This window comes from Tasmannia lanceolata, unplaced genomic scaffold, assembly GCF_043159265.1.
Source record: "Tasmannia lanceolata isolate RefF3 unplaced genomic scaffold, GAP_Taslan_0.1 ptg000020l, whole genome shotgun sequence".
NCBI lineage: Eukaryota > Viridiplantae > Streptophyta > Magnoliopsida > Canellales > Winteraceae > Tasmannia > Tasmannia lanceolata.
In genome coordinates, this window is record NW_027518697.1 from 22,712,631 (window position 1) to 22,739,808 (window position 27,178).

General features: G+C 38.9%; 1 protein-coding gene across 2 annotated transcripts in view; it reads right to left on the reverse strand.

Annotated features, from left to right (window-relative positions):
- The window catches only part of EMB1967 (Forkhead-associated (FHA) domain-containing protein), a 59,200-nt gene extending 33,044 nt beyond the window's left edge, over positions 1–26,156 (reverse strand). Inside the window, exons 1-5 of one of the 2 annotated variants that reach the window (XM_077364911.1) lie at positions 25,956–26,156; positions 15,656–16,232; positions 13,677–15,169; positions 13,190–13,244; positions 6,147–6,295 (exon numbers count right to left, since the gene is read on the reverse strand). In XM_077364911.1, the coding sequence (XP_077221026.1) occupies positions 6,147–6,295; positions 13,190–13,244; positions 13,677–15,169; positions 15,656–16,232; positions 25,956–26,024 (2,343 nt within the window). In that variant the 5' untranslated portion in view covers positions 26,025–26,156. Of the gene's footprint in view, positions 1–6,146; positions 6,296–13,189; positions 13,245–13,676; positions 15,233–15,655; positions 16,233–25,955 lie in introns of both variants that reach the window. The other variant, XM_077364910.1, reaches the window with a different exon arrangement.
- Positions 26,157–27,178: the final 1,022 nt, after the last annotated feature.

Consider the following 27,178-nt stretch of genomic DNA (forward strand, 5'->3'; position numbering starts at 1 on the left):
ATGTGCTGACTTGGTGACGCGGTCCACGATCACCCAGATGCTATCAAATCCAAGCTTAGTTCTTGGCAATCCATGACAAAATCCATAGACAGACTGTCCCACTTCCATTCAGGGATTTCCAAAGGTTCAAGAGTACCCCTAGGTTTCTGGTGCTCGATTTTAATCTTCTGACAAGTCAATCATTTAGAAACATAATCAGCCACTTCTCTTTTCATTCCACTCCACCAGAAGTTCCTCTTCAAGTCTTGATACATCTTAGTGTTACCCGGATGGATGCTGTAGCGAGACTTATGAGCCTCATCTAAGATGCTCTTCCTGAGATCTTTCTTAGCCGGTACACAAATCCGACCTTTGAAGTAAAGACAATCATATGGTCCAATAGATAATTCTGGCCTGGAATCTATAACAGTCCGCAACTGAATAATCTCGGTATCATCAGCTTGAGCCGATCTTATCGACTCCAACAAGTCTGACTGTACTCGTAGGTAGGGGTGGACATTGTTCGGTTCGGTTCGGTTCGGTTTTGGGCTCAACCCAGAACCGAACCATATATAATCGGTTCCCTGAAATTGGAACCAGAACCGAACCATATATGTATGGAACCGAACCGAACCAGAACCATATATAATCGGTTCGGTTCGCTTCTGGGTTTACCCAACCTTCACCAATGGCCCTGTTTATATATGAATAATGAATTACACTTGGTTATTCTGTTCAACATGGGAGAAAGACAATGTGGGCTCCCTCGTGGTGATATAGAAGATCAACGGTCTTGATCTCACTTACTCTATACCTTGTGGTGATATAGAATAAGGCCATGTTTGGAAACCATAATTTTTTTTTATCCATAAAATATTAGTTTATAATGTGGAGAGAGATGGGTTAGGAGGGTGGGAGGAGACACTTAAGGTGAGGATCGGTTCTCTGTTCGGTTCTCGGTTCCGGAATCTCAAACCCAGAACCGAACCGAATTTGCACCAGTTCCCGGATTTCTGAACCGGAACCGAACCATATAGAAATGGAACCGAACCGAACCGAACCGAATGTGCCGGTTCGGTTCGGTTCCTCGGTTCGAACCGGAACCATGTCCACGCCTACTCGTAGGTCGGCTATGAAAGAACTTTCACCAATCTCACAAGTCCCCAGTGATAGATCCCTGAACTGTTCCAGAAGTCTCCATTCCTCCATCATCAAGCAAGCCATCGAAGCACGACCCTGCCTGCTAAGGGCATCTGCCACAACATTGGCCTTCCCAGGATGGTAGATCAAGGTGAAATCATAGTCTTTCAGGAACTCGAGCCACCTCCTCTGGCGCATGTTTAATTCTTTCTGATCAAAAAGGTACTTGAGGCTCTTGTGATCTGTGAAGACCTCAAATTTTACCCCATACAAATAATGCCGCCAGATTCTGAGCGTAAAAACCACTGCTGCTAGCTCCAAATCAAGTGTAGGATAGTTTACTTCGTGCCTCTTCAGTTGACGTGACCCATAGGCGATCACCCTTCCTGCCTGCATGAGTACACAACCCAATCCCTTGATGGAAGCATCACTGTACACAACATACTCCCCTCCTTCAAAAGGAAGTATGAGAACTGGCGCAGAAGTTAACTTCTTCTTCAAATCCTGAAAACTGAGCTCACATTCATCGTTCCAGACAAACTTTGTATTCTTTCTAGTCAACTTTGTCAATGGACCCGCCAGTGAAGAGAAACCTTCCACAAACTTTCTGTAATACCCTGCCAAACCATGAAACTCCTAATCTCAGTCGCATTAGTGGGTTGCTTCCACAGCGTAACTGAGTCAATTTTTGCTGGGTCGACTGAGATACCCTCCTTAGAGACCACAAGACCTAAGAATGTCACACTATCTAACCAAAATTCGCACTTGGAGAACTTGGCAAACAACTGATTCTGCCTTAAAGTCTCAAGTGCCTGTCTCAAATGATTTGCATGATCCTCCCTGGACTTCGAATAGATGAGGATATCATCAATAAACACCACTACAAACAGCTCCAAGGACTTGAAGATTCTGTTCATAACATCCATGAATATCGTCGGGGCATTTGTCAACCCAAACAGCATCACTACAAATTCAAAATGGCCATAACGGGTCCTGAATGCAGTCTTAGGAATGTCCTCATCCCTGACTCGTAGTTGATGATACCCCGATCTGAGGTCAATCTTGGAAAAGTAGCAGGCCCCCTGCAACTGATCAAAGAGATCGTCAATCCTCGGCAAAGGATAACGGTTCTTGATGGTGACTTTGTTTGGCTATCGATAATCAATACATAGACGGAGGCTGCCATCCTTCTTCTTAACAAATCAAACAGGAGCACTCCACGGCGAAGAACATGGCCTGATGAATCCCTTCTCAAGTAACTCAGACAACTGCTCCTTCAGTTCCTTTAGTTCAGCAAGGGCCATCCTATAGGTGAAGTCAACCTCTCTATGGGGATGTAATGTAAAGACCACTCTTTCAATCTCCCTTATTGATCTTTATAAAAATCTAATTTTTGGTCTTTAGTGTTCAAATTAATAGTCAACATCATCAATCCATCTTGGATCGATGTCGGATCTTGAATTTGGACCTTTATTTTTCCCTCGATTACCTTAGATCGGATGATCTATGGATCAAGGGTCCTTGTTTAAAGTATTTAGAACTTTAATATGATAAATAACTTTCCTTGAAAATTTATTTTCGTGAAAATTACCAAAGTTGAGAAAATAAGACAAATTGGTGGAAATTGAAAAGTAACCTACGTTTTCCGAAAAAGGGAAAAACGTGCACACGTTCCCCCATGTTTGGAGGGTCCACCTATTTATCTTTAATATTTGATAAGATCTCTCTAAAATCTTAATGAATATACTAAGGTCTTACTTAAGGGTAAAATATAATTAATAAGAAAAGAAAGATATGCAAGTCAAAAAGGATAAACATGGAATGAGATAAAATAGGATCTAAATTAACTAATTTGGGGAAGATAGCAAGATTTTTCCCTTTCTTGAAAATCATGCGCACAACTCTTCCCCTAGCGTTGTGCGCAACTTTTTTGTGGGCTCCTCTTGCTCTTTGTTTAAAAATCAAAAATCAAATCAAGTTACATATATTATGAGTTTCAAATTAGCAACAAATCAGGGAGTGACACCTAAGAAAGAGATTAATAAAGAAACAAACCATTTAAATCAAAAACCCAAATAGTAGGTCACGTTTTTCCCTTCCTTGAAAAATGTGCGCACTAATCTTTTCCCTCCTATGTGTGAAAAAAAATATAGGGGAAGAGAATAAGAGAGAAAAAGAAGAAAAAAGAGAAGAAAAAGAGAAGATAGTGAACGATCTAACCGTTCCAACTTCGATCCACTCCAAGTAAGTGCCGTATTTTCATAACCTAGAGATTTTTAAGGACTTTAAAATAAGAGATCATAGGGTTGTACCCCATGATCGAGACCTAAAACTTTAGGGTTTCCTCCTTTATGTATACTCATGAATCTAAACAATTTGGATTTCGATTATACAAGCGAGTCTTGTGTAAACTAATTTAAAATTTTGTAGATTTACGAATATATTTATTTTATGAAGAAAAATAATAACGTAATAATACTAAATCTGAAATTTTGGGCTAATCTTTATATTTATAAAAAACATTAATATTAAATCTAGAATTTAATATTAACTAAATATATCGGTATGTATATTTTGATTTTTAGGGTGAAAATAACATTTAAGATTACTAAGCGTATATATATATATATGTGTGTGTGTGTGTGTGTGTGTGTGTGTGTACGTATGTAAAAAAAAAATTAGTGTAACTTTATGGGTATAAAAAGTAGCATTAAATCTGAAATTTCAGCACTATTTACACCCATTAAATCTGACATTTTAGCAATATTTTGAACCCATTAAATCTGAAATTTCAACACTATTTACACCTATTAAATCTGAAATTTCAGCACTATTTTGAACTTATTAAATCTGAAATTTCAGCACTAATTTGAACCAACATGAATATATATTATCATAATAATAAGTATTATTAAAGGAAGGATAATTGACACCCCGAACCACCGTTGTTTAGAAATGGTAAACTGGTGTGAATCAAGCGTAATTGTATGTTGGCCTCGCTTTTAGGTTTGCCGCCCCTCTACCCTTGTTTAGGGACTTCGTGGTTTCTCTCATCAGACAGAAGTGTTAAGGCAAGTGACAGTTAGACTATTCCTGTATATCTCTCAATATGGGTTTGTAATGTTAGAATAAATTGCGTGTTTAAGTTCATATTTTCATTTGTTAATCTAGTTAAGTGACATGATAAATCGGTTGTTTTCAATTCCAAATTCTTATCGATACACATGTTGTAGTTCAAAAGAAAAAATAATAATAAAAGAATTGGATCATTCTCTGATTTGTCATGGCATATAGATGGGGGTATAAGGGAGGCCGTTGTGTCGTCCTTAGGCCAAAAAGGTCAAAAGTCAGCACGATCAGAGTGCGCAGCCTTGTGTTGATAATCTTACCGAAGGGAAATAATCCCTAAGGCGGCTTGACATGATGTCTGTCATCCGTAATCAAAAGTCCAAAACCGCTACTACTTTTAGACGGGGGTAGTGGATAAGTCGTGTGGCAGGGCACCTGGATAGAAAGAAATGAAAGAAAAGAAGAGGGGGAAAAATGCCAGATGAGCTCGGGGTGTAGCCGTCGCATGTCATTTACAGAATTTGTACATTAAAGATTTATGTTCCTTTAATTATTGCCGATTGTGGATTATATTGTTCTTCATATCTCTATATTTTCATTTTTTTTATATAACTCATTCTTCATGTGATCATTCTACATTACCACGCACCAATATTGTTTGATATACTTGAATTTAGTCACTGGAGGATCTTGCTTACGTTGTTTAAATTTCAAGAAATGAAAATATGGGTGATGCTACTTTTGCTGATGAGGATACCTAGAAGGAAAAATGGAAGAGGAGTGCGTAGTGAAGATTTGGTTCTTGAGTTCCGACGACATGTTATGTCATCGTCTTTAATTTTTAAGTTTATGGATGTTTTTAAATTGTAAGACTTTTGTTTTATTTTTCAGACTGCGACTTTTACTTGGGTTTTAAATTGAAATAAGATTTGTGGTTGTGGCAAGTTTAAGAATGTTATAATTTAGTTTATCTTATGTCTTTAAAAAAAATATTCATGGTGTTTTTCAGTGGTTTTATTGCGCTTATAGCGGCTTGATTGTTTCGGGTCGTTACAACCTTAATGCACTGCTAATTGACCCCACTTTCATAACTATCCCTACTTCCATAACTATCTCTTTTTTTCATGAAGGATGGTCCCCATTCATTTGTTGGTCCTAACTGTAGACAGATCGTGACCCAAAAAGCTTCTCCATAGGATGATCCTAACTCTTCAATTTGTGGAGGTGTCTACACCATTCTTTTAACTTTGTAGGCTGTCCATTTTACACCAAATATATTGGACAGTTCTGATCATGCTATGGTGAAGATATTAAGGGCATGGCCTATCTACGATAGGGACCAGTAAATAAATGGTTTAGACCATCCAAAGAGGTGGGCCCCACTATACATTCTTCTGCATGTGTACTTCCACAAATAATACACACGCAACCACCACATAAAAACTCTTTAACATGTACATCATTTAAGATTACTTCATAGTGAACTAGGCAACAATGATTCGCCCTCGGCAGAATACAACCATGATATATGGGAATTGATTCATTATGACATCTAAATATAACTGGAAAAATGCAATATAGAAATTAAATCTCAAATAAATATTACAATATTGGCGGCATGGCCTCTCTAACTGAAAAACAAAAAAGGTAAAAAACAAATAAATTGCAATGCAAGGATGTAAATATTATATATGAAACAGAGTTGACGGAAAATGATACGCACTTGGCAGAATACAACCATGATATATGGGAATTGATTCATTATGACATCTAAATATAACTGGAAAATGCAATATAGAAATTAAATCTCAAATAAATATTACAATATTGGCGGCATGGCCTCTTAACTGAAAAACAAAAAGGTAAAAAAACAAATAAATTGCAATGCAAGCATATAAATATTATATATGAAACAAAGTTGACAGAAAATTTCAAAGGCCCAAATCTAGAATAAATACCTCAGGTTTCTTAATATAATGCTTCAAATGGCGCCCATAAAAAATTGCAAAAGCTCCATGAGATGTCATAGCTCTTTGCATATAAGAATGAGCACCTTGTTCCAACCTTATGATTGCCTTCTTAGTATCCTCATATTGATACTTGGAAACTGAACATCGGAAAGAGGACAATTTTGATTCAGAATTATCACAATTTTCCACAAATAATAAGATTATATGAAATATGAAGATTAGATATATTTGAGAATATGCACTTAGATGTTCTTCTGTGCAACTCTTAACATGTGGAGACAAAAGGACAAATGAATAGACAAGAAAAGAAAAGAGTCAAGCATAGTAGAAAACAAAAACTACATATAAGAAAGAATGATAATGTTCCTATTGCAACCATCTTACGTATGTGGCAAGGTAAGAGATAAAGATAGAATCGAGAACAGAGTAGAGGGCATCTTCCTAGTATTTGTTTTGAATGGAGAAAGTATATTAATAAAGTAAAGAATAGAAAAGAAAGAGCTGGCCGATACAAAGAGGAGGTGAGGGGAATCAAAAAAAAAATACAAGCCCTCAAGGGGGCAAAAAGTCAGAGATCTCTAATGATGACCTATCAACTCCCCATCGTGCAAGTCTATCTGTAGCACTATTAGCCCACCTGACATATTGGTAAACTATAGAATGCCCCACTACTATATCGTAGATTTCATTCATCCACTGAGCAAGTTTCCATGGCAGAGGATGACTGTCCTATAACCACCTGATGACAATGAGTGAGTCGCCTTCAACGGTCAATCTATCCAGGTCTTAATTCTCTAGTAACATGATACCTTGTACTACAGCTCTCATTTCTGCTTCATTGGAGTCTGTAATCCCAATAGGGCCTGAGAAAGCCTGTCTAGTGGCCTCATTCTCATCCCTTAGAAGACCTACTCCTGCAGGGTCAAGATTCCCCATAAGAGTTCAGCTTCACCTTTTCTGGACCATGTACACCCCCCCCCCCCCCCCCCCCCCGAAGGGAATGAGGCTCAACCTCTCGGTCCCACTAGCACATATATCTCTCCACCCAATACACAGTTCATAGGCTGATATGAACCTAAATTTTGGAAGGATTTTTACCCAAGAGATGGTTAGACCATTCACCTTTGTATAAATATATTTGGGCCTATGAAAACCCGAGCATTCCTTTCCTTCCATAGGATAGGGCCCATATGGTGGCTAATAACGTCATGTTCCATAGAATCTTATCTTTCTTCCAACATGGCGTGGAGAACCAGCACTCTTATAAGTCACCAAGGCGAGCAAGAAATACCCAAGCTATACCGAATCTCGAAAAAATTCGGCCCCATACTTCTTTGGCCAAGCCGCAGTGGAGGAACATGTGATACACTATTTCACCCGACTCCACACATAGTGCACAATGGTCAAAGATAATCATATGACGGCTATGCAGATAGTCTACCGTGAGAATTTTATCAAGGAGATCCAACCGAACGCGCAGACCCTGAAAGGAGCAGGTATACTCCACACCCTGGCTTGAAGCGAAGTTTGAGGGTCAAGCGCAATTTGATGGCAGAATGATTTTGACGCTGAAAACCCAAAGGAGCACCAGATCCAAACCCTTTTATCTTTACCCGACTTTCTATAGTAGCAAGCCTTTAATTTCTTTAGTAGTCTCCCAACTCAGTCCAATTCTATGTCAAAGAAGGTATGTCTAAAGTTTAGCTTCCATGTAATCCTATCCAAGGTTGCCAGGGCGGGATTCGATTCGGGATTCGAAAGCGGGAATCGAAGGCTCCTGGGATGGTTGGAAGCGGGAATCGTGGGTTTGCCAGAGATTCGTCGGGGATTCGTTGGGGAATCGCTGGGAATCGCCGGAGATTCGCCGGGGAATCGCCGAGGAGTTGGGATTCGCTGGGGATTCACAGGAAATCGCCTGGGAATCAGGGTTCCTATAAAGTGGGAATCGGGGTTCCCAAAATTGTGAATCGGGGTTCCCAAAATTGGGAATCGGGGTTCCGACGGAATTGATTCGGGATTCCCCAGAATCGGGGAATCGAATCGAATCACGATTCCGATTCGCGATTCGGGGAATCGCGAATCCCCACCCTCAGGTACGAATCCTGCTTCCCTGATCCTACCCTCCTCCCACTTAAAGCAATCTTTGACATAGACTTCCTTGTCCATTACCACGACAAACATATCCAGGAATGCCTCCTTCAAGGGGGCCTCATCGCACCACTAATCATACCAAAACTTTATCCCATCTCCCAAAGGATTGGTTTGAGAGGAATGGTGATAGGGTATTGTGGAGGCTAGAATTTAGAAGAAATCTCGTCGATAGAGTTACCCTCAGTGACTAGGCTTCTTGAGACGTTAGAAGGGTGCTATGTGAGGAAGTCAAGGGTGGACAAGAGGGTGTGGATCTGGGATTCTACTGGGGTTTTCACTGTCTAATCCTTCTATCATCAGCTTGTGCCTTGCCCTATGCTCTCCAAAGTAGCTAGAGTGGATGATCCAAGCACCTCCCAGAGTTTGCACCTTTGGATGGACCACCATCCCTGGACGGATTCAGATCGTCGATTTCTATGGAAGCGGGAGATGTTGATGGTAGATCATTGCGCCCTGTGGATACATGATGGGGAAAAGGTCAATCACATATCCGTTCATTGCAAATTTGCCAAAGTGGTGTGGAGCCGCATACTAAACAGGTTTGGGATGTCTTGGGTCTTTCCCTCTAATCTGCCATATCTTCTAGAGGGTTAGACGGTGGTCCCAAGGAAGGAAAAAGGAAAGATTATTTGGAATGTCTCTCTTCTAGCAACCATTTGGGTGCTATGGAAAGAGAGGAATGCAAGAGTCTTCGAAGGACTCGCTAAATCCCCTTTCCTTCCTGTTTGTGAAAGTGACAGTGCTGACTATATCCTGGGTGAGGATTCTCCCTTGCTTTAGGTTTGTACCTGCATTTAACCTATGACAAGAGTGGAAGGAGATTTTGCTTTAGTATAGAGAAGCGGCCCGTGGTAGTGCAAATTTGGGAACCTCCGGTCATAAGCAATTTAAAGCTCAATTTAGACAGATCCAGCTTGGGCAATCCAGGTCCTGCACGAATTGGAGGTGTTCTAAGGGACGCTAGGGGAGAAGTCATATGGGCTTTTGCTGGGCCTATAGGAGTGTCAGATGCTACCAAGGCAAAGATGAGAGCAGCTCATCAAGGGATAAAATGCTTGGATAAAGATTGCTTGGATTGGGTAGTAGTGGGGGGAGATTCTCTTAATGTCATCCGTTGGCTAAGAGGTTCTCTCGTCCCCCACCTAGAGATTCGTCAAGCTTTTTTATGAAATCCACGACCTAGTGGAAGGATCATCGATCACCTTCAAGCACATTAGAAGGTCCGCCAATACTGCGGCGGGTATACTTGCTAGTGAAGGTGTAGCTAAAGAGGGGTTGGAGATGTTCGATTAGCTCCCCACTTGAGTTGTATTTTATGGCTTTCTTTTTTCTTCTCTTTCTTCCTTTGATTTCTCTTGTATGCTTCTTGGCCTGACCATCTCGGTCTTGCCTCTGTTTTTAATGTTATCTAGCTGCCATTCAAAAAAAAAAAAAAAAAAACTAAAAAGGAGTTAAGACTCCGGGGTACATTTAGAGTTCTCTTATATACGCTGCATGGATATCAATTGAAGGAATAAGAAATCTTTTTTCAGGTTTGGTTTGATTGTCCCCGAATTTTTATTTCTTTAGCTACTGTCAACAGCAATTTTTACGGTTCAAATGCTAGAAGCAACACATGGAGAGTCAAGGGGGAAACCATGCCTTGCGAACATGTGCCTAGGGAACTGAGGTTGGAGATGAGGAAATTTTTAATGATGCACAAAAAGAGAGAAAAAACAGGTGATAAGGAACATGGGCAGGACGTAGTTGTCTGGTTTTGTGAATTAGTGATTTCATTAATGGTCAAGCTATTAGCCTTTCAAAGGCATTACCGCCAATATAATCTTCTAGTTTTTCACAACTAATTTGTTTGAAGTGCCTAAATAAGAATAGATTTATGTTTAATGTGTTTTTAGACTAGATATATACATGAATATGCTAGATCTAGTGTCTTTATTTTTTATCTTTTCTAAATTTTTTTCCAAACATTTTCTTTAAGTACTTAGTACGCCAATTGTGTGTAGGGATATATTGATGCATGCACAATGCTAGATCTTACAACTTCAATTTTATATATATATTCAATGGTAAAAGATTTCATTCCAATAAGAAAAAGACCAAGGAGGTCTATACAAGGAACAATGAGAAAAAGGGACAAAGAAAATACAAAAGCATCCCCGCATGGGGCAAATACGAAAGAAAACAATCAAGGGGAGAGGAAGTCAAACAACTCCACCTCCGCCTGCAAGACGCCCTCTCTAGTTAATCTATCTGCCACCCAATTGGGAGATCACCGGACATGAAAGAAAGATAAATTAGCTCCGCCCACCATGTCAGGGATCTCATCAGAGAAAAGAGCAAATCTCCAAGGATGCGGATGGGAGCCCCTAAGCCATCGAATCATATTAAGAGAGTCCCCTTCAATCACCACTTTATCAAGATCGACTTTATCAAGAAACTTTATTCCTTGGTGAACAGCTCGCACTTCAGCTTCATTGGAATATGCTACACCTTTCCCCTAAGCACTCCCCCAATGCCTGAAGGACTAGGATTCCCCATGCTAGACCCATCAAAATTCAGCTTTAAGTACCCGTGCGCAGGGTGCTTCCCATCTTTTACAATCTTGGATTCCCATTCTAAATCAAAGCAAATCTCCTTCCATCCATACCAAAGGTCGTGGACCGACACAAGCCTAAATGGAGGTAAAGTCCTCACCCATGAGATAGTGATGGCAATCACCTTGTTGAATAGGAACGGGCGAATGGCGATCTCTTTGAATATCCTTTAAAATCACTTTTATATTACTTATACTTCTTTTTTGGGATCCATCTTCAAATAGCATGATTTAAGTTTGAAACATAGATTTAAGCTTTATGCAAGTCTTTCCCTCATGTTCTGATATCACTCTTGTTTATTTTTTTTTAGTTTTTGACATATTTATATAGTTATTTCTGTTTCTCCATTTTTAATTAATAGCAAAAAAAACATTAGAAATAATGAAACAATTATAGATGCATCGATTTCGTTCTTATATTGTACAATTATTATTTATTTTTTCACTTTTTTGTGTCAAAAATATGTTGAACAGCCCAAATCTACCCAAAAAAGACTTTCTGTTGGGGGTATTTTTATACATATGGATGCAAAAATGCAGAAACATGTATGGATTTGTTCTTCTCTGTTTTCTTTTATATTCTAATACATATAGTTCATTGTAGATTGTAGAATATAGGTGTGATGTGTAAAATAATAAATGCCATTGTGACAAGATATGTAGCTCAACAACCTGCTGCAGTAGACATTGGGTGGAAATGAGAGAAGAATGAGGGGAATAGGCTTTTTACATAGTATAACTATTGTGGAAGGAAGTGATTGGGAGGAGGGATTAAACGCTTGAAGCAACACTTGGCAAATAAAAGGCGGGAAATCATGCCTTGTGAGCATGTGCCTAGGAAAGTGAGGTTGGACGTGAGGAAACATTTCGATGATGCAAAATAAAGAGATAATAAAAAAATTTGGGAGGATGTTGTTGATAGTCTGGATTCCCGCTTTAGTGAATTCGTTTGATAATTCTAATGATGACAATGAGAAGAAGGTGAGGGTGAGAAACACCCGATGATGATAAAGAGTCTCAAATTGGTTCAAAGCAAGTTTTCCATGTAGCCCTTATAGAAGCAGAACAATTAATGGTCTTACAGTGAAGATCTGATGCAGATCGTAGGCCCAGTAAGAGGTATATTTGCCCATTAGAACATTTAGGAATTTTATTTCCATGCCATTTAGTTTCTAGTATTTTTATTTCTATGTTTTAGTTTTTAGGGCTTTTATTTTCCATGTTATTTTATTTCCAAGTTTTCTTTTCATTGCCTGAACAAGGCCCTCATGTATTAGGGATTTCAGAACTTTGATGAATTAATGAATTGAGGATTCTCCCCTATTTCTCCTCTTCCTCCCTTCCTCTTTCTCCTTTGTTCCCCTCTTTCTCCTCTATTCTTCTCTTTCTCCTCTTCTATTCTTCTTCTCTTCCTCTTCTCCTTCTCTTTTCTACTCTATTTTCTATTTTCCCCTCCCTAGATCACATCAAGATCCCTTTCTACATTTCCACTCAAGTGCCAAACTGCCAATCTCTACTAAGCCTGAAGAAACCAGTGGATACCTCCATGACTTGTTGGGCAATCTGTGGCCCATGAAAACTGCCCACTTGAGACTGGCACTTGCTATGCAAACCCTAACACAAAGTTACAACCAAGGTTTTAAATTTCGGTTTCGGAATGAATTTTGGTCCTAACCCAAACCGAAATTTCAGCCGAAATCCAGAAATTTGGTAGAAAGGCGTGAAATGACAGTTTTTTGGGCCAAAATTAAGGTAATTTCGGCTGAAATTCTGTAAACAAATAAAAAATAATATTTTAAATAAAATTTGAAATTTCGGCGGAAATTCAGTACGTTTCCCGCATTTCGGTTTTCGAAATTTTCGGTCAAAATTTAAAACCTTGGTTACAACTCTATAACTTCAAAAGTGATATCTCACTAACAGCTTGGCCCTTCCTTGTGCCTCATTATTCACAATCAGGAGACCTTCGTCCCCCACCTAAACCATGCAGAAATGGCTCAAAGCCAGTCATAGCGAATAATGAAGCTTCATATCCTATTCCTTTCCAGATGCAGGTTGCCAAAGATGCCTAACCCAACTATGCGACTGTATGAAGACAGCACAACCCTAATCATAAGGAAAAAAAAATTACAAACAAATTACATAAATCATTGCACTACAAAGAACTTGTGGGGTAACACTTGGCAAGAATAATCTGTCTGTTTTACCAACAAACTAGTTCTTAACAAAATAATTAGTAGTAGCTGGATATTCATATACTGAGATCAAGTTAACCTACAGGAATTACCTTCTCTAGTGAAACACGACTCCTCATCATATGGGCCCAAGTCCATATCAAGTATCTGCAATCGAACATTAAACGATTGATGGTGACATTAGGCTTCACCAAAGTGGTCATGGTTTTAAATTTCGGACGAAATGCTGAAATTTCGGTTGAAATTCCAGATTTCAGCAGGGGCCAACACCAAAAGTACACATTTCGGTGTCTGCGCAGATTTCAGCCAAAATTTCGGAATTTCGGCATTTTATATTTTTTTTCGAAATTGAAATTTTTACCAAAATTTCGACCGAAATTCAGATTTTAATGATTTTTTTTACCGAATTTCTGCCGAAATATTTCGGCCAAATTTTGGTTTCAGCTATGGCCGAAACCAATACCAAAACCGAAATTTTAAACCTTGAAAGTGGTACATAAAGTAGATTGCTAGAAGAGATACATTATCTGCTATTTAAGCCAACAACTACAATAACAAATGGCAAAGCTTAAGAATTACCATTGCTTCAATATCAGAGAAATAAGGTACATCATCATCACTCCCAGATAATAACTCTTCATGATCTGATGTTGAGATGTTTTTCACTGGTTCTGGAAACCCAATTTCTGCTGATCCTGGCTCTTCATGAGTGACATTGTTTTGTAGTACAACTGGCGCACAAAAACCAACAGCATTTTCGTGATAGCATTTAGTAAGATCAGATTCTTGAACTTTCTTATCGAGAAATGAATCAACAGAGTTGTCAAGGTTGTCGTGGGTCCCAGGTTCTTGTTTTATGAGATTTTCCTTCAGAATAACATCTGGGACAGAATGTGGAGTTACAGATACCGATGTGCATATAAGTCGGTCTTCACCCGCAACACCTATATTCTTTGAGGCTACAATTAGGGCATCATTCTCAGGGAACCCAACTGTCAACCCATGACCATTTCTTGGATGTTGTGGGCCCATTTCAGGCAACACCTCTGACCCTCTTATTAGTGACTTTACAAAGGGTTGGGAAGGTGTTTCCTGTCCTTCACTAACAAGAGTAAGCCTCTGCCCACTGGCCTTCTGTTTATCATGAAAGTGTTTAGTTAATGACAAAACTGAGGTATTAGTCTCAGAACTGCCTTGAGCAAGCGGGCAAAGCACCTCAGGTGGCGAAAACACGTCATCATTGCATGGGATTTCTGGGTCCTCTGTGTTTAACGTGCAGAAAATGAACCCTTCAATAAGTTCAGAGGAATGAGGATTTTGAAAGGAAGTAGATGGCACATTGAACTCTGAATCACATTGTACTATGTCTTGAACGGCATTTAACTCTTCAGGATACGAACTTTCGGGAATCACGAGGCACGTGTCCACACCACTAGATGCTTCAGGTACACTTGCGTTCAGCATACCATCATTAGGAGAACTCAACAAAATGGAGTTCAGACCATCAAGGCGAGACCTATCGATCATGTCTTTCTCATCTACATCAATATAAAGGAGGTCATTTGAAAAGTCCAAAAGGGCATTTGACAGGTCCATGAAATCACCTTCGGTGGAACTATTTAATTCATCATCGCCAGGAATTCCGTGAATCAATTTGGGCTCTGAGTGAACAACATCATAATCTTGTGAATTCATTTTCTGAACATCTGTTACAATGTCTTTTTTATCTTCACGGTTTGTTTCAACTGGCATAGCCGGTGTCGAAATTTCCTCCATTGCTCTCCATGGCAGTTTAGGAAGTGGAGAAGAATATTCCAACTGATGAAATGAATCACTACAATCTGAAACTGGTGAGCTAAAGTTAGAGAATGGTCTTGCCTCTAAATCGGTGGATTGAAATAGATTGTTAACGGGCAACGTTTGTGGCAGGCCCAATTCTTGAACAACCGAGCAATTCGGAAAAACAGATGGATTTTCTCCAAGAATCTGAGGAATATCTTTGTGCAGATTATCGTGCTCAAAAGAGTGACTAATGCCATTTCCAACTGATTTTCCCACTGAGGAAACATTTCCTGCAAACCCATATGAGCAGTCATTTCCAACTGATTTTCCTACTGACACAGACGAAACATTTCCTGGAAATCCATATAAGCAATCCTTACCATAGTTAGCAAAATGTGATTCGGCAATAAAATGGGACGGCAAAAATTCGAGTTTAATATGGCTTTGGCTCAAAAAATGGAAACATAAAAAAATGCATTTAAAATTTTGTAATTTACAAAATATAGAAGGGGTAAAGTTGGGGAGTTGGCCAAAACAACGTGTTCAATATGTTTTTTTGAAAGGTTTTTTTTTTTTTTGAAAGGTCGTTTTCAATATGTTTTAAACGTGTTTAAAACGTTTTCCTCAAAAACTCTCAAAAACTCTCAAAAACTGGAGTTTTTTTTACTGTAAAAGTATTAAACGGAGTTTTAACTGGCAAAGCATTAAAACGAGTTTCAAACGGTAGTTTTTGAAAAAAAAAAAAAAAACGCTGTTTTGCTAACTATGGTCCTTACCCATTATTCCATCTGGAAGAGCATTTTCATGTGAGTCCACCTGACCAGTATGAAACCCATGGTTAGTAGCATCCACATTAGTAGCACCACTCTCATCAACCCTCAACATTGGCGGAAAAGCATGATGCAAAACATCAAAGTCGGTTTCTGGGAGACCAAAACAATTTGGGATCGAGGCTCCTAGCATGCAACTTCCAGCTGGATTTCCAGTACTAAATTTTAGTTGCTCCTGATAATCACCTTCACAAATTTGATCATTGGGTGGAAAAATAAAACTAAGATCAACAGAGTTATAAGGTCCATTGCAAATTCTCTTTCGCATGGCATAGTAATGGCTGCGAACAGTGTCCACTTTTCTTTTCCCGGGTATGCATTCTTTTCCTTTGATATTGCAATACTGGTTGGATTTTGGAGGATTGGAAACAGAAAGTTCGATCTCGAGAATGTGAGCAGAAGCTTCGGCTGAAGTAACCGAGTCATAAAGGAGAGAGTACCACCGATCCTGAAGTTCTCGAATGGTAAATCGTCGGGAGAAGCACACGGCACCTTTAGCAAGTGATTCTAAGGAAGCGCCAGCCTGTCAAACAAAAGGCACTATTAAGCATAGTTTTAAATTTTGGCCGAAATTTCCGAATTTTTGCAAATTTCTACAGAAATTTTAAAAAATACGTTTAAAATATACCGAATTTTACATGATTTTGGCCGAAATTTCAGTTTCGGTAGTGACCGAAACCGACATTGAAAATCTTGGGATTAAGTGCATCAATACATGCAAGAGATACTTCAGCTTAATCCAGAATGATATGGATGAGTCATTAAAAATACAAAATGGAAAATAGAAAAGGACAAATAAAGCAATAATTAATTAAATATTGGAGAAGTGGGTAATGATGAGATGCAAAGAAAAGCCTATATATAAATTAATGGTATGTTGAGAAATGAGTCTGGTGAGGTTCTATGGGCCTACGCGGGTCCTATTGGGGTGGCGGATGCCTCGGACGCGGAGGTGCATGCGCCTCATCAAGGTTTGGAGCTAATCAAGAAAAACGGTATTAACAATGTGGTGGTAGAAGGTGATTCATCGAATGTCATTTGCTGGCTCAAAGGATCTCCTAAACCGCCATGGAGATTTGACAGGTTGTTTGACGAAATGTTGGACTGGATGAGTTCCATTGTGGTGGTGTTTCATCATTTTCGCCGATCTGCAAATAAGGTGGCGGATAGCTTAGTAAGAGAGGGAGTGTCCAAGGAATCTCTGGCCCTTTTTTACTCTCTCCCTCCTTGATTTTCTTCTGTTGTATTTGCCTGGTCCTTTTTTTCCTTATGTACTCTGACCATCTCGGTCTTTTTAATATTATTGGCTATCATTTTCAAAAAAATAATAATAACAATAATGGTATGTTGATTGAGAAACAAAAATCTCAAAGCAAAGAGAACTACATAGTTTAATCCACCTGCTGACAACATTACGATTTTCGTGGTACATGCAATTATTTTTTTACCTGATACTTGCCTATCATATTCCCCACTGTTTATGTATGAGCCATTGAAAACTTAGGCTTGAAACATAAACAATACCAAAACAGAAACTGGAAAACCATTAAGACTCAATAGACTTGTAATCTGATCAAAACCCAAGTGTAAAAACTCTCGCTAGACCCAGCTAGTAATGACTTGATTGAGATATGAAGGCATAGTTGCCTCTTACTAAGTTCTGATAACCAAGAAATATTTAGCATTACCTAACAAAACTGAACAAGACATAAAAAGGCAGAGAGAACACCAACAAAGAAAAAAATAACAAATCAAACATGATTATATTTGAATCTCTTGCTAGCTATGTCATAAATATGTGCAATTGAAACAGCCCGTGATGGAAACTGTTGAAGAGTATGTAAGGGTAGTTTAGGTATTATGTGTGTGGAGGGTATTGTAGTCTTTGTACAAGGTTGCCCTACTTTGGGCCTATATATACATCATTTACATGGAAGTAACCCTTAGTGGAGACTCTCCATTCCTCTTCTTCTTCCTCTATAACCTTATTCCCATTTCAAACATGGTGTTAGAGCTAAGACCCTAGCGGAAAGGGGAAAAAAAGAAGAGTTTTCCCATCACCATCTCTCTCTCTCTCTCTCTCTCTCTCTCTCTCTCTCTCTCTCTCTCTCTCTCTCTCTCTCTCTCTCTCTCTCTCTCTCTCATTCTTACGTGGTATCCTGAGCCGCCGCCATCTAAAGACGCGACGAGACGAGACTCCCTCCTCCTTAATTTTCCCACAACCCTTTTTGGGTTCATCCTGCCTACTGCATCCCTAAACCCTAATCTCTACATCCATTACCCTCAACCCTAAATCAGTGAACGCCACACCCTAAATCCGTGAAACCCTAGCCCTTCCCTTCTTGTGGGTTCCTAAACCACACCCTTTCTTGTAAATACCATTTGTAAATAAATCCATCCAAAACAAAACAAAGCCACAAAAAGATCCATTCTTTTCCTTTCTTTTCTCCATTCATAGCATCTTTTCTTGTTCCTTTTTTTGTTCTTTCACCATAAATCTCGTTCTTTTGAGTTCTTTCTAGTTCTTTAATCCCTTTCTTTATGGTTTAAATCATTTCTTTCTTTCTTTTTTGTGTTTCACCCCCATCCACTCCATCCTAATCTTTGTTTTCTCTCTATATATTCCCTGTATTCCCTGTATTCTATGGCCTTTGTCTTGATCTCAAATGTGCACACCAATTGTTTGATGAAATGTCTAAGAGGGAGGTTGTGCCTTAAAGTTCTTCTTTTTGTTGCAAGTTGAGGCTGAGTGTTGTCGTGTAGCTCCAAGGATGGAGTGCAGCCTTAGTGTTGTCTTGTTGTTGTCTTGGTTTATGCATGATGTAGTTTCGTCTTCTTTGTTGATAGTTCATTGGTTGGTTGGTTTCTTCTTCGTGTTCTTCGTTGGTTCAGTTTACGCTTGGAATTTCTTGGTGTGATTCCATTTATGTTGTTCACCCTTCTTTGTTGTGATATGTTGGTCGGTTGGTGGCTTCTTCACGACTGATGTGTGGGTTGGTTGGTGATGGTGATTTGTGAGTGGTTGGTTGGTGATTTGTTGGTGATTTGTTGGTTGTTTGTTGGTGTTTAGTTGGTAGCTTGTTCGCGCTTGGTTGGTGGTTTGTGCGCTCTATTGGTTGTTGCTTTGTTTGTTGGTTGGTTGTTTGTTGGTTTGTGATCATCATTGGTTGGGTTGGTTGTGATTGTGGTTGGTTGGTTGGGTTGATCATGGTTGTGATCCTCGTTGTTGTGGTTGGTTTTTGGTTGGTTGATTGTGGTTGTTGGTTTGTTGGTTTGGTTGATCATGGTTGTGGACTTGCTTTGGGAATCATGTTTGTTGATGCTTCTACATGGTGAGTGTAGTTGTTTGGCGTAGTTTTACGCCTTTGTTGTTGTAGTGGTTTGTGTTGCAACGCACCTTGTTGGTGCTTCTACACGTGTGTAGTTTCCTTGCGTAGTTTTACACATTCGTTGTCGTTGTAGTGGTTTGCGTTGCAATTAACGTTGTTGGTGGCTATATGCCCGGTCGTTAGCGTTGCTTTCGGCCTTGTTGTTTGTGGTAGCTATATGCCCAGTCGTTGGCGTTGCTTTCGGCCTTGTTATTGTCCAGGCGACGTGTTGTTTTGCCGTCGTTGGTTGGTTGTTGTGCACCTGTTTGTTGAGCGCCTTGTTGGTTGGTTCCTGATTCTTGTTGTTGTAGGCTGAGTTTATGTCGCCCTGCTTGTTCATTGGTGGTTAGTTCCTCTCACCTTTCTGGTGGTGGGAGTTCTTCTTTTATTGGCGTTGTGTTGCTCAACGGATGTATGTGCTCGTGGTACTTCGTCGTTGCTTGTGTGCGCACCTTTGGTGTACGTAATTTGTTCGTGCTTCGTTGTTATTTTCCTGCCGAGGTGCCTCCATTCCATCGTTATTTGTGCGCACATTTGATAGTCGTGCTCTGATTCAGGGGAGGCTCTGTGTGATCGCTCTGACGGTAGTGCTGATTCAGGGGGAGCTCGTTGTTTTTTGTGGCTGTTGATCTCAATGTTGTACTCGTTGTGGTCGTTGTCCCTTTTTTGTTATGTATTTCACTATGCATTCACCACACCAGCTTGAGGGGGAGTGTTATACCAAACTGGCTGTGTGTATGAGATGATTATCTTTTTTGTTGTATAGGATTTATAGTTGTTTGTATGGGTATTGCAGTTTTCTTTGTACCAAGCTGGAGTTCCATAGTATATACACTATGGAACTCCAGCTTGAGGTAGTTTAGGTATTATGTGTATGTGTGGAGGGTATTACAGTCTTTGTACAAGGTTGCCCTACTTTGGGCTTATATATACATCATTTACATGGGAGTACTCCTTAGTGGAGACTCTCCATCCTCTCTAACCTTATTCCTGTTTATAACATAAACCAAAAAAAAAAAAAAAATCAAAGCGTGACGGAATGGCGGAAACAAAGAACCAAAGAAAGGAAAATTAAAGTAGGGCGGGAGAATAGAGATGACCATATGAGAGGAGAATCAAGGCTATTGGATTTGTTCGAGATGTAGTTTCACAAATTAAAGATTCAAAGATTCAGGCATAAGTATAAAGTATGTTCTAAAATGTGAAGGAGAAGGAACAAGGAGAAGGGCACAAGGATACAAGGAAATGGGGGATGTCGGGTCAACCGAACGGTGATATGGAGGAGGGGATAGAGAAGTTGGGGATGTAACCTTATCTAAGCAGGGTGTCTTACAAGAGTGCCCTAGTGGGAGATACCGAGATGACATTAAAGAATGAGGAACCCATAGTTATTGTGGATCAAAAGGTAGAGGAGGGTAGAATGGACATGAGATGTTGTCTTAAGCATGGCTACAAGTTTGATCCTTGGAGTGGGCAACCCAGAGATGGAAAACCCCACGGATGATGATGTGGCAATGCGGGAAGACATCTCCTTTGAAAGCAGTAGACACGGTACGAAGGTATGGAAGGGTTGATCCTTCAAGTAGGGTGGAACCATCCCTTTGCAAGATTAAGACTTCGCAACTCTGTTTCTTCCCACCTACCGACCTGATGCCCTTTCCACTTGTTTTGTCTCCCATCCAAGCCTATTTTTCTTCAAATGTGTGAATTTCATTAAAACAAATGAGGCAAAAAGCCAATACAAAAGCTAATAAATCTATACTTTCATAAGCATTTTCGAAAACAAGGGACGCTAGAGGACACAGAACAAAATCATGAGAATCTTGAGGGGGAACAAGGAAAGTTTTACTTAATAGTAGTCAAAAAGATAAATTGGGGAATGTCAAGAGAGCTAGCAAAATCGGAAATTGGCAAGGGAGAGGAGGCAAGAAGGGGTAAGACAGCAACAAAAAGAGATGAAGTGATCCTGAGTTGGGGATCCAACAAGTAGCCGCTAATCCAGGTACGAAGTGTAATCTCTTTTGAAATACAACAACAAAAGGGAAATAAGTCGATGTTGCAAGAGCAATCAACACCAAGAACGTAGAAAATTATGGTGTTCAGAAGCATGTAGAAGACTCTCGAAGACATCAAGTGGGAAAGAGTATGAAGAGAAGCATTTCAGAATGTAAGGTTAGGAGGGAGGTGATGATCATCAGAATTGGACCACTTGACCTATTGAAGTGGAAAAGCCAAGATTCATCCGGGAGAATGAGATGGCAAGCCCCAATCTGGAGCAGCAACATGAGGAAAAAGGTCTCATAGTGTGAGTCTAAATGGACTCATGATCGACAGACAATTATAGTAGATGAGTTGAAAGTTGAGTCGGTAGCCATCATATCTGCATGGTTTTAAATTTAAACGTTTCGGCCGAAATATTTCGGTTTGAAAACGAAACGAAATTCACAATGAGTTGGAAAAGTACCAAACTTCGCCGAAACGATTCGGAAATTTCAGCCGAAATGTTTCGCTCGGAAATTTCGGTGAAACGTTTCAGTGAAGTACAAAATTTTACCTGAAATTTCGGAAATTTCGGTGAAACGTTTCGGAAATTTCCGAAATTTCACCGAGATTTCTTCCGAGATTTTGTCCGAAATTTCGTACCGAAACCGAAACCGAGATTTAAAACCTTGTGTTATGTGATGGTGTCCCATAAGCAAGCAAAATTTACGAGGCGGTGGCATTTCAGTGGGTGGAGAGCACCATTTGGCAGGTGAGCAAAATTTTAGGCCTATCTTTTGAAGGAAGAGAGGAAGCAGTACAATAATTTGATTTCACGGAGAGAAGGGAGAGAGATCTAAACAGTCTAGCAGGGAAAGGTAGTGTGAATAGACAAATCCATAGAAGTACAAGAGAAATAGATAATAGAAGTTGGCATAAAATCAGAGAGAGATGATAACAGTAACTGAGAAACTGAAGGGTGATGAAGATGAAAATGTTTTCTATCATGAAGATAATCAGTTGGAATGTTAGAGGTCTAGGGAACAAGGCGAAGAGCATGACTGCTAAGGAGAGGATGGGTTGCTAAGAGCAAATATGGTCTAAGGATTTAAATTTCGGTTTAGGTGTCGGTTTCGGTGGAAATTTAGGCCGAAATCATGTAAAATTATGATAATAATTTCGGTATTTTAAAATTTTCCTACGAAATGTCTAAAATTTCTGTGGAAATTTCGTAATTTTTTGTGGAAATCTTAAAATTTTGATGGAAAGTTAGTAAATAAGGGTAAAAATAAAATTTCCTTTGTAAATAAGGGTAAAAATAAAATTTCAACCTAAATTTTGCCGAAATCTTATATAAGTCTGGTTTCCAGTGTATTTCGTTTCGGCCTTGGCTGAAACTGAAATATTTCGGCCGAAATTTTAAACTATGAATATAGTTACATTCTAGGAAATTAAAATCGAAGATTTTAGCCCATTTGTGTATACACCTCTACGAAGCAGAGTTGTGGAATGGATGGAGTTGCCTGAACTTAGTAAAGTACATTGGATGGCAGCTTGGTGTGGAAGATAGCTTCATTTGAGCTTTTTCAATAATCTACGGCCCAAACAATGAAACTTTAAAGGGTGAGATGTGGAGAACTTGAAGATGTGAGGAATTCATGGTCTGACCCGTGGTATTTAGAAGGTGCTTTCAATGTCATCAGAATCAGCCATGAGAAGAACGGAGAATCCAGAATCTCCCCAAGCATACTAGCCTTTTCGAACTTTGTGAGGAGAAACTTGTTGATAGATTTACCTTGGATTAGAGATCAAATCACGTGGTCTAAATAACCTATAAAACATGTGTAGGAATGTCAGACCAAGAATCAAAGAAAGAGTCTGAGTCTTTGATATTACAGTACTACTCTGCTTAAAATAGTGAGAACCAATGATCCAAATATGATGCAAATACACAAAAATTGGCAATGTGAGGTCCAAGTGGCAGGCATAAGATCCACCAAAAGGTCTAAAGAGCATGGAGTCTCGGGATGAAATCTATCAAATCCCATCAACAGGTTTATGATATCAGAAATCATTAAACACAATAAAGATACGACAACGGTCACATTTGCTAGATTTTGTCAAAATTGATGTTTGACACAGTGTTTCAAAACGTGAATGCATGTCAAAACGCGGCCAAAGAAAATCCTAGTCGACTTGGCACTACACGGTCGAATACTCGGTCGACACGGCTGAGTACTCGGTTGACGTGGTCATGAATCGGGAGAGTCAAAGGAGTTTTAATTATTTTATAGGGCAAAATGTGGACTGTGACAAGAGCGCGGGAGAGTTTTATAGGGAGTCGATGATGGTCTGGGGGAGTTTTTAAAACTATGGTTTGACAAATAAGAATATTTGACGTATTACACAGATGATAAGGTGCATTTGAGGAGAATACAGCCGGGGCTCTTATGTTTTATATTCCCGGTGGCATCATTTTATATAAAATATTAGAGTCTATTAAGTATTAGAAATAAGTCTATCACCCAATTTTTCTTGTAATCTTACTACCCCTTAAATTTTATTTCTTTTTTAGCATCTAATACTGAGAGAGAGGGAGAGTGGGAAGAGAGAGATGAGGAGTCTTATACTTCTTGTCATTTGGTTAGAAACACACTGTATGTACACACCCTCCAATGTATATACACACCCTCCAATCCTGTCAATACGCTAGTAGTATGAAATGCGATGAGGATTTGTGAATTCTGTCACCATTTTTCCTTTCTATTTTCTTTTCTCTTACTTCTCCTATGAAGCTACATATAATACTGTAAAGTACATGTACTTTGAACAATATTTAATAAGAAGTTACTCTCTTATATCGTATATCACTAGTTCTTTCTAGTTTTTCTTTATTAAGTATTAGAAATAAGAGATTATAAATTACCAACGTAGGAACAATGTCAGTTCCTGATCTAGCAATAGGATATAAGAGATTATAAATTTATGGAGCATTAATTATGAGAGCCCCAACTGCAACTAGAAAGGCGTTAGATGGCATAATTCAACTAAACAATGTTATAAATAGCCATTAGGACATGACATATAGATTTTTTATTACCAAAATATATTATAAACAGTTAACCCAGGAATCTAAGTCTGTTACACACACACGATGCAGGTGACAAAGACAAAGAGACTGGTGTATACAGTAGTAACATATCTTGGTATGGTGTCTTATATTTCCCAGTGACATAGACCTCAAATAATTGAATTAACCTAACATCTAGACCGACTATGAAGAGCAATCTTATGAAGCAGAGATTAGAAGACTACTCACCGGCCTTCGCATCTTCAAGGAGTTGCCCGGCAATCTTATGATGGAAGGAGATTCTGGGAATGTGATCTCGTGGGCTAACTGGCCCTATGGAAACTAGCTAGATTTATAGTGGGGGTACTTGACATGAGCAGGTTCATTGACCCTATCTTTAAGCATATGCTAAGTTCAACAAATGAGATGGAAGACTAGTTGGCGAGGCGAGCATCTGATAAAAGTGAACTTATCATTGATGGCATATTCCCGTTATATGTCAATGTATTTGATCTAAGTTTCAGATTTTTTTAGTTTTTGTGCTGTTACTGGACAAGTCACCCCTACCTGAGCTCTTGTACCTTCATGTTCTATGCAGTGGGATAAAGTTTTTTGTAATTTGGCTCTGAAAAAACAATGTATACATGAAAGTGCATACTAGAGGGAAGCAATAGACAGCAGGGATATGGAAATTCGACCGGCAAAAGGGTATGTAATGCAGATACAAATAAAAATACAATTAAAAAAATTCACCAGCCAGGTTTAGCAAAAGGGTATGAATTGCAAATACAAATAAAAAAACAATTAAAAAAAAAAAACCACCAAACAGGTTTAGTATCTTCACATAACTTACTTTGCAATATAAGGAAGCGTCTCCAATAACTGGAGCTGCTTAGTGTCATGTTACAAACAAGGTTTTAAATTTCAGTTTCGGCTTAGGTTTCGGTTGCAATGGAAACGGAAACGTTTTGGTTTCGGTTTTTAAAGATGAAACTTCAAGAAATACTAAAATAAGAAACAAATACACAGTTCAAAACAACCACATAAGGAAGACAATCATCCATAATAATTTAAAAAACATCGAACGCCTAGTGACATGCATTTTTGCGCATGTCTGATAATTTAGTACATATCAAATTTCACATGTAATTCATATAAATATATGTACATAATCCATACGCCATATTTTGAATGCAATTCATATAAATATATTATGTAACATATACTCCATACTAAAATACTATACTGTTATTACACTTCTAATTTTGGTTTATACATTTTGGTCGTTTCGTGTTGGTTTCGTTAGAAATTTAACATCATGATTACAAACGACTTCGGCAAATTTCTGGGGGGGGGGGGGGGGGGGGGGGGGAGACTAAGGTGGTGAGAATAGACATGTCATATAGGCTCTATTTGGTTCTGCAACCCAATTGCATCTCGGGTTGTACTTTGTATAAAGTCTTGCAAATATTTATGACAAAAGAATGAAGAAATTGTTATATGGATACAATTTTTATTTATTTTTTTGCGGGGTAGACTTTCAATCTAAGACAAATAGATATAGATGTTAAAAACCCAGAACCCAATGGCATTTAGAGTTGCAAGTTGTGTATAGTCTTTCAAATATTTATGACAAAAGAATGAAGAAATTGTTTTATGGGTACAAATTTTTTTGTGGGTTAAACTTGAAATCAAAGATAGATAGATATAGATATCAAAAAACCTATTCATATCTTCTTAGAAGAGGATGAAATAAAACAATATGGAGGAAAAAAAAAGACACGGGTTATTAGAAATGAAAGAAGAGGGGAAAAAAAGAACAGGGTACCTCAACCGCATTCTTCAACAAGAGATCGTCTTCAGGAATCCATTGGGTAATGGGAGTAAGAGCGCCCATCTCAGAGAGAGAGAGAGAGAGAGAGACCCTTTGGTGAAGTTTTTGAAACGGTGGGAATTTGTCCAGCAGAAGGGCTGAAACACGCCCTACTGCTACGGTTCTTTCTCTATCTTCCTCACTATTATTATATTTGATATAGGGAAATGTTATCAGTATTTGATGAGGGCACTCCTCAGTTTATTAAAAGCACGGTATGGCCCGCACCATAGGATGATCCAAACCGTTCATTAGATGGGCCACAGTCTAAATAGGTTGTGCCCCAAAAATCATTTCCATAGGTTGATCCTAACCCTCCGATCTATAGAGGGTTAGGATCAACCCTCTAACATTCAGATCAGAGGGTTAGGATCAACCTATGGAAATAATTTTTGGGGCACAGCCTATTTAGACTGTGCCACTGTGGTCCATCTGATGGACGGTTTGGATCATCCTATGGTGCTGGCCATACCGTACTTTTAAAAAAGTGCTCCTCATCAAAATATAGTAGTGCTGATAACACTTTCTGAGATATATATTTGCCCTTTCAGAAATGATATCAGCACACCATATTTTGATAATTGCACAAATGCAGCTGTCGTTTAATTTTTTTAATTGGCTTATGAGGGCTTTTGGTGAACCGTAAAGGACAAGATGTGTTAGTGCAAATATCAAAACATTGTTGTACTGATAACATTCACTCTTTTTTTTAAACTTGGGACGGCCCCTTTAGGGCAAACACTAGAGGGACCGTCGCAAAGTGAAAAAAGGGAAAACTATAGAAACTCTATTTTTCAAAAAGTATATACAAGAATCGTCCAAAATTTTTGTTGGGCCTTAAATAAGAGATTAAGTTTTTTGAATGGTAAATAAGAGTTATTTTTTCTTTTACCAATTGTACCTTTAATTATTGATAAAATTACCTTTGTTTAGATGATGAAGAATTGCAACGTGATAATTCCTCCCTCTCCCACTCTGCTTCTTCTTTAGCAAGCAACTAATTCGGAATATCATATACCAAACCAAAAAATGATGAAATAGCATTTCTTTATTTTATTTTCTTTCTTCTATACCACCAACTAGTCCGTAACATCATATACCAAACATCATTTCCCTATAGTTTGCCTTTATAGCATCAACTAATCATAAAAGGGAAATGATTTCCGCGCTCCAATATT